We start from the raw sequence: 10,182 nt of genomic DNA, 5'->3' as shown, positions 1-10,182 counted from the left end.
CTGCTTGGGGTCCTCTGCCCCGCTGGCCTCTACCCCCTCCTGCGCGCACTCGCAGGCCCTCCGTCTCTACGACATAAAATAATAATACTCGTGATGTTTCTTTATTGTAGTTGGCCAATTGCTTTGTGTGTAAAAGTATAATACTAGCATTAAATAAAAATAAAAGTTTATTTTCAATTTACCACTGGCGAGTGTATACACAGCATAACTTTCCGGATTGCGGTCAATTCACAGCTTACGTCCTTTTACGCCCGTTTTTGTGCCGAGTCCCATGGAAACAAGTTCCTTCACCGAGTCCTAGAGCCGGTAGCCCTTCTTGTTACCAGCGAACGCCCACGTTGTGAGGAAATAGTTTTCTCTGTAGATATTCCACCAATTCGACTCTTGATTTTAGCATCTCAACCTCATAGTAGGGGATCTGTAAGGGGACGGAAATCGAATATGTCATAATCCGTCGTTTTCTGAGCTCACCCCGGCGTTTTGATTCCTCGAACCCTCCGCCACGGCGCCTGGAGGGCAAAGCTATCCATCGAGTCCCCCCAGTGCCTGCAAGGGGGCCCGGCACACAGTGGGGCTCCGTAAACGAGCAGAACACGCGGTGAGAACGGGCGTCTCGCGTGGAGAGAGGCTCACATTTCGGGTCAGGGCAGGGGGACCCGGGCCAGAACTTGGATGCGCAGAGCGCCAAGACCGGTCCGCTGGTGGAGGCGGGGCCTGGCCGAAAGCAGCGGAGGGGGGGGTGTGTGTGTGTGTGTGTGTGTGTGTGTGTGTGTGTGTGAGCTCGGCTGACCGTGGAGGGTCTTGGACGCCGAGGCGCAGAGGGGCTTCCGCTCCACCTTGTCAGCGGTGAAGGTTTCTCCGCACACAGCAGCACGTTAGCTTCAGGAGGGGCAACCTGCGGATGTAGGCGAACTACGGAGTGGGGAAAAGTGAGCAGACAGGACAGTAGACGGCGGAGCAGCGGACACGGAATGACTGGGAGGCTCTATGAACACTGGCTGCTGACTCGGCAGACTTCCTTGTTAAGACATCAACAATACAAACACAAATCAGGGCGCAAGTGTCCAAAGTACGATGAAGATCCTGTTTTTATTTTTTTTAAATTTTTTTAACGTTTATGTATTTTGAGAGAGAGAGAGAGAGAGAGAGAGAGAGAGAGAGAGAGGCAGGCAGAGGGATGGGGAGAGAGAGGATCTGAAGCAGGGTCCACACCGTCAGCAGAGAGCCCGATATGGGGCTCGAACTCACAAAATGTGAGATCATGACCTGAATCAAGCTCAAGAGTTAGATGCTTAACTGACGGAGCCACCCAGGCATCCCAAAGATCCTGGTTTTAGTGGGGTCATCTTGTCTACTATTTGTATTTGTTCGATCAGAGGGACATTAAAGCAAAACAGGTGCACTAATAATTCAGTAATCCTAGAAGCAGAGGTTAGCATAGCTTAGAGAAGGTATGAGGAGTCTCACTCTTAGAAAACTGGGGGTCTGAATATTCTGTATTTCAAAATATAAATAGAGATTTTTAAACTGGGAAAATAATGCGCAAAGTTGGCATTTAAACTAGACGTAAGATGCCTCGCACCCTGGAGAAAGCGCATCTAAATTAGAAGTCACTTTGGGGGAGAAGAAAGTACGCGAATTCCTACCTGAACAACTTGGTAACCAAGCAGGCGCAGGTGTCTGTGTTTAATAGCCTCCTTTCCCAGTAAGTGTTTGCTATTCAGTGAAAATCTTTTGGGATCATCAAGGCATAGCGCTAACCTGAAAAACCGGATGGAGAAAGTTAGTTTTTAAAACAATCCACAACACTTCGACATTTTTAGTGGAAAGAGTTTATTTGGGATTCGGCTATTCCTGCGTGTCAATATTATTTTCAAATCAATCCTGAGTGTGCACCCTTTAAACTGCTGAGAAAGCACTCAATCGTATTAATATTAATATTTCTGTTACAAGGAATTTGCAGAATTGGGATGTTACAGCATCTTTACTTCTAGAAACATGTCTATTTTGCCGCCTTTTTTTAAAGTATTTCTTTTAATGATTTATTTATTTACTTTGAGTTGGGGAGGTGCAGCAAGAGAGGGAGAGAGAGACAGTTCCGAGGAGGCTTTGCAATAACAGCAAAGAGCCCGATATGGGGCTTGAACCCGGGAACCGTGAGATTGTACCCTGAGCCGAAATTGAGCCGAATGCTTAACTGACTGACTTAACCGCTCAGGTGCCCCCGTTTTCCCACCTTAAGGAAACACCATCGATCACTAACCCCGATGAGTTTTGTAACATAAAAACCACACCAGCTTTCTTTACCTTTTATGCACGTCTTCATCAATCGTGAACGGCAATACTAATCCTTCTTCGTCTAATTTAATTTCAACATCTGGTGAGAGAAGAAAGGAAATTCTTCGGGTGATACCGTCACAAACACTACGTTCCTTTCCTCCTCCCCCTCCTCCTCCTCCTCCTCCTCCTCCTCCTCCTCCAGTTCTGGAGCGTCCACACTGCAATTTACTGGCTGTGCTGGAGGCTGCAAAGTAATGTGCACACCGGCCCCCGGTGAGCGTTCTAACTCAGTCAGCTCTGGGTCCAAGTCAGCCTCGGCCACTAACACAAGGCGGGGGGTGTGACAAGAACCGCAGGCACTCGCTCTCTCTCCTTGAGGTGAGTGCGGGGAACCCGCCGCCCCAGACAGCAAGCGAGGGCAGGCTGTAGCCTGGGCGAGGCGAAACTTTCCTCACGGAGTCTCCCAGGGTCTCCTGCACCCCAACGTGTGGTCGCTGGGCACGGCGGACCCCCACTTCCTTCCCCCTGATGTCCTCCTGTCCCCTTTTATTAAAAGAGCCCCTAAAGGAGAAGGGAAGTGAGCTGTGACCACCCGAAGCCTACGAAGCACCATCTCCTTGGGGCTGATCTTCTTACACTCATTCATTCAGAAAACTGTTCCGGGCAGAAGGACTCGGACCCTCCAGCAGCCCCGCCCAGCAGAACTTTCCACCGTGATGCACGGGTTACACCGCAGCCGCCACCAGCTGCCTGTGGGTCTGAGCCCTTGAGGTGTGGCCAGTGCAACCAAGGATCTGAGCTTGGATTGTTTTTAAATTTTAACTAATGTCCATTCAAGTAGCCACAGGGGCTGCTGGCCCCGGAGCCGGGCAGCACCGGCCTGGAGGAGCACAGCAGTCATGCTTGCTCCTGATCACCCGCACGTATGAGGCTCCGGGTACCACTCGCTCAGCGCGCAGGCAAGCCCACGCCCCTCTTCTTACTCGCATTTTGCAGAAAAGCAGCACATGGAGAAAGGTTCCTCTGCCCAATGGCTTTCCCCCACCATGGGGCTACCAGGCGGGGCACCGCCCCATGCGTCTGGACCGCAGAGCCCCCTGGCTCACCCACTCTTCCAATCTGCCTTCAGGGAAGGGCCAACCGCATTTTGTACTTCCAGACCTTCCAGTGGCTTCGAAGTCCCACATACTCCCAAAGAGGACGGCAGGCTGGGGCTGGCAGACAGCAACAAGACTCCCGCGCACTTACCTAGTGTGTAACAATACGGTGTTAACACTTTTGAAGCAAAATACATTCTTGCTCCCAGAAGGTCGATCAGCCCAATCCTTACGGATCTGTAAAGCTGAAAATCCAGCGGCGTCTCCAGAGAACAGCACGGGGTAAGAAATGACCTCACTTGATATTTAGGAAGAAGTTTCCGACCCTGAAAATTGTATGTTTAAACATGAGAAAGGAAGATACAAAACCATTAATTAATGCACAGAAGTCGGATGGGTATTACGCTATAAGCAGGATGCTTCTCCCGGATTAAGAACAAATACTTTCTTCAAAATGACAACAGAAAAATATTCCTGTGATAGCTCAAATCCAATAGTTCGATGGATTTTAATGTGTTTAATTTTTTTTTGACACTTATTTATTTTTGAGAGACAGAGAGTATGAGTGGAGGAGGGGCAAAGAGAGAAGGAGACACAGATTCTGAAGCAGGCTCCAGGCTCTGAGCTGTCAGCACTGAGCCCGACGTGGGGCTTGAACTCATGAATCATGGAGATCATGACCTGAGCCGAAGTCGGACGCATAACTGACTCAGCCACCCAGGCACCCCCTAAATGTGTTTTAAAAGTAGTCTGCAGCCATAGAAAGAAAGGAAGGAGGAAGGGAGGGAGAACACAGCAGAGCTACTGCAACTGAGGAGACATCTTTGGAACTCTGAGAATTGTTTTAAGGGCCTTAAGGACACTCATGTTTTTAACAGAGGACAATGTGATAAGGGTGACATTTCAATTTACTGGGAGAAGGAGAGCTATGTAATAAATAATACAGCCAGTGATCTGTCTGGAGAATAACCATGTGAAAGTCCTAGTACACGTCAAGGACCACCATAAATTTCAAAGTGGGTTAAAGCGCTGTAAGTACATTAAGGGAAATGAGTAGTTTTAAAAGTTTAGTAAAATGTTTGTGTTACCTTAGGAGTGGTGAAATATTCTAAAGGGAGAGAGGAAACGCAGAAACCATAAAAGATGGATACACTTGACTAGAGAAAACTTAAAAATTTCTGTAGAGCCAACAGAGATCATAAACAATATTAAACTAACCCCCCCCCCAAAAATTAAGAGCTCTACACCAGGACCAAATATGTGCAACATACCCACCTGCTAATACCTCTATTTTACAGTGTGTTCTAGGACAAAAAAAAGAAAAAGAAAAAAGACAACCGATAGGAATCTGAGTCAGGAGACAACAAAATAGTTCACAGCAGATGTAAATGACCAGTCAGCACTGTGAAAATACGTTCAGCTCATTATCGCTCATTAAAATGCCATTGAAACATGTGACACGGTACTTTTCCACGGAGTCAAACGAGAACAACTCAAGGGACTAGTAACACCCAGCAACAGAAGCAACAGGGACATGGCCGTCTCCATTCCCTGCAGGTGCAGGGACACCCACCAGAATCAGGGGAAACACATCTGTCAGTCCAGAATCTAGGCAGGAATCTAGTCTCTAGACTGAAAAACACACACTGTACTTGGAGCAGCCCCGTTCCGAGGAAAGGGAAGCAGGATGGTGTTCACGTATTTGTGCACATCCGCACATAAACATGCCAACTCTGCTCCTTCAGGGATGGAAGCAGGTTGTGGGAAGTAGCATTTACTTTCATAAGCCTTAGTACCATTAAAGCTGTTGTGTTTGCTTGTGTTTAAGCAGGCTCCATGCCCAACATGGGGCTTGAACTCACAACCCGGAGATCAAGAGTCCTATGCTCTACCGACTGAGCTGGCCAGGTGCGCCTGTAGAAGCTGTTTTAAAGAAAATAGTGGTATGTTTCCAATCGTCCACCTTAATCTAAAACGAGCTTTTTTGTTTTTCTTTTTAAATGTTTGTTTTCTCAGAGAGAGAGAGAGAGAGAGAGAGAGCGAGCGAGCGCCTGTGCTCACGAGCAGTAGTGGGGTGGAGAGAGAGAATCCCAGGCAGGCTCTGCACTGTCCACGCAGAGCCCAACACTGTGGGGCTCCAACTCCAACAAACTGGGAGATCACGACCTGGGCTGAGATCAAGAGTTGGATGGATGCTCAACCGACCGCGCTCCCCAGGCGCTCCAAAATGAGCTTTTCTTAAATGTGATTTGGTCTAGTGCAGAGGACCAGGGAGGGAAGGGCGAATCTGGAGAGCGCACCTGTGATCCTGAACAAGGTGCTGGATTAAGTTATGAGGGCAAATCTCTGGGTACTAGGCAGGAAGCGCAAAGTCTACCTACGCTAAACCCTATCAGAGAAGAGTGAAACTTGTGGCCCGGCTTAGAAACATACTTGAACCAGTTTAGGATGCGTTCAGTCCTAACTGAACTGAACGAGGGACTCACATTTCTGAATCTAACAGCGGTAGGAGCGCAAGCCCTTCTGAGCCCTCAGGGTACATCCAGGGTGCTCTGACTCGTAAGCCTGAAGCACTCCACAGAACCTTCTAGAAACCTTGCACAACAGGACGTGGGTACTTCCAGGACAAGAACACAGATACAGGGCCAATTTATCAAAGAGAAGGCCACCTAATGGGAAAGTTACTCCGAGTGAAGGAAAGTTCTGCTTTCTGATGAGATTAGTGAGACAGATCAGAAGGGGAGAAACTTAAAAGATGGGGAGGGGACATGAAAGCAAGCTGCCCCCCTCTGCCCCCCGGGAAATAAGGTAACACGGCTCTGGCTTTTACCTTGTAGAAGGGGCATTCCAGCACTGAGGTTAGGAACAGCTGGGTCAGCTGTGCGAGGCTCAGTCTGTCCACATATGACTCTTCACCTGAAATAAGAAGGGTTTCAGTTGTAGTGGAGATTGAATTTTGGTTTATGTTATGAAAGAAAGAAACATCAGGAACGCACGACGTACACTAATCACTCGGGAAGTAACGTCGTTACATGGCACTCAGGAAATAACCTGCCAGAGATAAGCATGCCTTCGTGCTTGCCAACAATGCCATCTCATGCAAACCTTTTTTTTAAAGCTTTATTTATTTTGAGAGAGAGAGAGAGAGAGAGAGCGCATAAACAGGGGAGGGGTAGAGAGAGAGAGGGAAAGAGAGACTTGCAAGCAGGCTCTGCACTATCAGCACAGAGCCTGATGTGGGGTTCAAACTCATGAACCTTGAGACCATGACCTGAGCTAGACTCAAGAGTCGGATGCTCAACTGACTGAGCCCCCCAGCGCCCCAATGCTGTCTCATTTGAACTTCCAAGGAACTTTAGCTATAATGAAAAGTAACAGGTATGTTATAATCAGTGAGAATTTCCTTTAATGGTAAGAGAAGGTTAACGTCTGACGTATTTGCATGCCCTAAATAAGGTGACCTTTCCAAACAGGGGTGTCTACAGTTGTGCGTGGCTTCTGACATGTCATGACTATCACCAGTGTCAGGCTCATCCCCACAAGACTCAGCTCAGCCGTCTGTGCACTGGGATGGCTTTCTCTGTGCAGAGTCCATCGTTCTTTAACTCCGTGTCTTCAGTGGTGCCTGAAACTTCGTGTCTCTTCTTTAGATTATTGTGGAAAAGGAAACAAAGGCACCACACTGCTCAGTGCGAGAGGTAGATGGGCGACTGAAAAACATCATGCCTTCAAGGGTAAATGTTTCCACTCTCCAAGTTATAACCAACTCACCTTGTAGCTGCTGAAGAAAATGAGGGCTGAATATTTTTGCCATAAAGTTGACCGGATGGCATTCGATGAGCGAACATGAATGGAGGATTTTCAATAGCGTTTTGGGTGGAAAATAATCGAGGTGCGTGAGGAGCAGATTCTCCAGCTTTCTAAATAAAGCAGAGGCATTTGGTGGCAGGTAATTGAGTTTTCCAAACGTTTCGATTAACTCAGAAACCTGATGAGGTGAAAATTTGTCTGCGTGGCCCACGAAAGTTTCCGCCACCGCATCGAAGATGGGTTTTGAAAGGATCCGTTTCTTACTGCAGTACTCCACGGCTCTGCTGACGACCTCGGGGTCCAAAGTGAGACACAGAGAGGCCACATGTTGCTCCAGGGCTGCTGTAAAAAATCGGTCATTGTGCCCAAAGTATATGAAAGCCTCCAGGACTTTTGCGAGCTCTTCTTGAGTAAAACGAGGGATATGCCTCACGGCGTATTTTCCCAATTTTATAACCAGAGGAAGTGCCTGAGTTTGATCAAGAGCCATGAGGGCAGTGAGCATTTCACTCATCAACGTAGGACTCAAGCCGGAAACGACCGACAGGGAAAAGTGGTTTATCTTATTCAGAAACGCTTGGTGTCGGTCCAGTTTTTCGCTACGGGCCTGCAGGATTCTATAAAGGGCCACAATATCCTCAGGCGCAAGCGTTTCCAACTCTTCTTCTTGCAGTTGACACATAATCAGTTCTAGTGTCTCACAGCCTGGACCCTGCAGTCTAATCAGACTTTCCCCGAGAACACAGAGGCTGTGGACTTGCAGACCACCCCTCTTGACACGATGTTGGCTTTCTGCCACCAGGTTTCGTAACAAGCTACTCTGAGGGTCCACGTTCAACAGAGACAGAGCTTGTAGGGCAGTCACCAAGGCAGGCTCCGACAGCTTCGAGGAGTCCTGTTCTAACCGGACACATAAAGCCCGAAAGACGCCGTTCTCCAATGTTTCTTTTGGCAGCTTTTGATCGCCATCCTTTTTCTCCACCTCCCAAATCCGTTGTAAGGCTCCTGCTGCCACAGTATCCGGCCACGTTTGCAGCGTGCTTAGAAAATGCAACACTTCCTCTGAGGAAGCCGAGTCCTTGAGCCTCCTGTAAAACATCGGTTCATCCAGGCCTTTAGGATTTTGTTCAGGCCCGTGCCAGTCATGCGCCCGAGACAACACTGGCTCACCTAGTGGGTGAAGGGCGTTTCCATTTTCGGAATGGAACTTTTGACAACAGGCATGATGGATTCTGACCCTGAAAGGTTCGGGTTGCAGTGAGGGCAGCCACGGACACGAACGCTCCTTGCCCACCTCATGAAAGGGATTTCCGGGACGACTTTTCAGAGCAGCCAGGGCTCCTTGTGTCCGAAAATCGGCTAAGTGGCAAAGGTTCCTCCGCAGGGTAATCAAAGCCATGCCATCAGAGTCTCAAATCCTCTTGATTTTATAACTAAAGAAAATAAAGGAAACACGGTCAAATATACTGAGAGCGTGACTCGCTCAACCACATGAATGCTTATGAAACTGAGGATGAGTACTCCTAGGAAACGACACACAAACATTTCCCACTAAAATGAAAGCACCCAGAGATCAGTCCCTGCACACCACAGCTTAGAAAGGTGGCTGGCATCTACCGATGATGATCACTATGATTTCTACCCACTGTTGTGCCCTCGCTAGCTTAGCCCTCACCACACCACTATGAATTAAGTACCTCCGGTGCTATTTTACTGATGCCCAGCTTCCGCAGCTCTTAGGTGGTGGTGCTGGGATCCCCCTCAGGCAGTCCAGATCCAAAACAGGCCTCCTACATGTTCCCCGTTAGTCACTGGAAGGCACTTCGTTTGGTGAAATATACACAAAAGAAGCAACGGGCTGAAATGGCCAAAAATAGTCTAGGTCCACGCAAAGCAAGGGTCAAAACCACGTTTAAGAGCTCTGAGACGTTGGTTTCCCCTTCGGAGTAAAGACCTGGCGAGTGCTGAGGAAGGAAAGGATCTAGCTTGGCAAAGAAGGAAAAAGTAGGATTTAAAAGAAGCAAAAAGAGGCGACGTGTAAAGGAAGAAGGTGGGCGGTCCGTCCAGATCTAACACCCCGTGTGGGATTTGAAAACACGAGTGCCCGCGCCTAGGGGACCGGGCGCCCGGGGGACCGCGTCCTCCCTGCAACGAAAGCAAACCCAACGTCCAGGGAACCTGCGATACAGCACCGGGCGGGCGGGGGCGGCGGCTGGAGAGGAGCGGAGGGGCCGGGGAAGCACCGACACCTCAGCGATGCCGCAGGCCCTCGCACGCCGGGTCGGCCACCTACCAAGCTGGGACACCTACAGCGCTCACACCGCGCGAAAGCGAGCGGCCGCGAAGACTTTGGAGCCTCGTGAGCCTCCGTACGCGCCTTCCGAAGCGCCAGGCAGTGTGGCGCATGCGCGGAGCGAAGGCCACGCCCCTCGCCCGGAGCGCTGTGATTGGCACTGGTCCTTCGCCAGCTCTTCGGGCTCGGGCGCTGACGGAGTGCGCAGGCGCTGGAGGAGGGCCCGCGTTCCCACGGTCTCCGCGTGAGTCTCCGGTGGGTCACTCTCAGGTGAGGCCCCGGCGGTGGCAGTTTCCTGGGTGTGCCGCCCACCCCGCTGGAGCCTGGGGAAGGCGCCCTGGGGCGGGAGACGGCCGCGGCTTCCGCGCCCCTGCACCCCTCCCCCGGCCGGGCTGGGCGCTCGCGGGTAGGTCTAGAGCTCGGCCCCGCAGGGCGGAGATCGGAAGGCGGGCTGCCCGGAGGCGGGTGCCCGAGGCGGGGAGGGGGGGCTCCTGCCGCCTCCGGGGAGCCGGTCCCGCCTGCGCGGTCGCGTTGGCACTAGCGGCGCTGCACCCGCAGGGGCGCTGTGGGTCCCCTCCGTGGGTGTCTTTCCGAGCGCTTCTCCACACTGGGGGCTAGGGGGCTCGGGGGCTCGGGAATGTTTGGAGCACGGCCCCGGGGGGTTCGCGGGGGCCGGCTCCCTTGCTGGTTCTCTGCCTGCGG

At 50.6% G+C, this 10,182-nt stretch overlaps 2 protein-coding genes across 4 annotated transcripts in view; one reads left to right on the top strand and one right to left on the bottom strand.

Moving 5' to 3' along the window:
* Positions 1–144: 144 nt before the first annotated feature.
* Positions 145–9,565, bottom strand: FASTKD3 (FAST kinase domains 3). Of its 3 annotated transcripts, none has more exons than XM_029941593.1 (7): positions 9,498–9,565; positions 7,149–8,620; positions 6,208–6,293; positions 3,529–3,703; positions 2,308–2,377; positions 1,647–1,761; positions 145–418 (listed from the first exon to the last, which is right to left on the bottom strand). In XM_029941593.1, the coding sequence occupies exons 2-7, from the start codon at positions 8,584–8,586 to the stop codon at positions 320–322; spliced, it is 1,983 nt and encodes a 660-aa protein (XP_029797453.1). In that variant the 5' UTR covers positions 8,587–8,620; positions 9,498–9,565; the 3' UTR covers positions 145–319. The 3 variants fall into 3 exon arrangements, with proteins under 3 accessions (XP_029797453.1, XP_029797454.1, XP_029797452.1); XM_029941594.1 differs by having other exon boundaries at positions 9,481–9,498; XM_029941592.1 differs by lacking the exon at positions 9,498–9,565 and adding an exon at positions 8,885–9,340.
* The window catches only part of MTRR (5-methyltetrahydrofolate-homocysteine methyltransferase reductase), a 28,570-nt gene continuing 27,831 nt past the window's right edge, over positions 9,444–10,182 (top strand). The window contains exons 1-2 of the mRNA XM_029941288.1: positions 9,444–9,724; positions 9,772–9,886. Of these exons, the coding sequence (XP_029797148.1) occupies positions 9,444–9,724; positions 9,772–9,886 (396 nt within the window). The remainder of the gene's footprint in view (positions 9,725–9,771; positions 9,887–10,182) is intronic.

The sequence above is a fragment of the Suricata suricatta genome, chromosome 6, assembly GCF_006229205.1.
Source record: "Suricata suricatta isolate VVHF042 chromosome 6, meerkat_22Aug2017_6uvM2_HiC, whole genome shotgun sequence".
NCBI classification, from domain to species: Eukaryota; Metazoa; Chordata; class Mammalia; order Carnivora; family Herpestidae; genus Suricata; species Suricata suricatta.
This window is presented reverse-complemented; position numbering and strand designations above follow the sequence as displayed.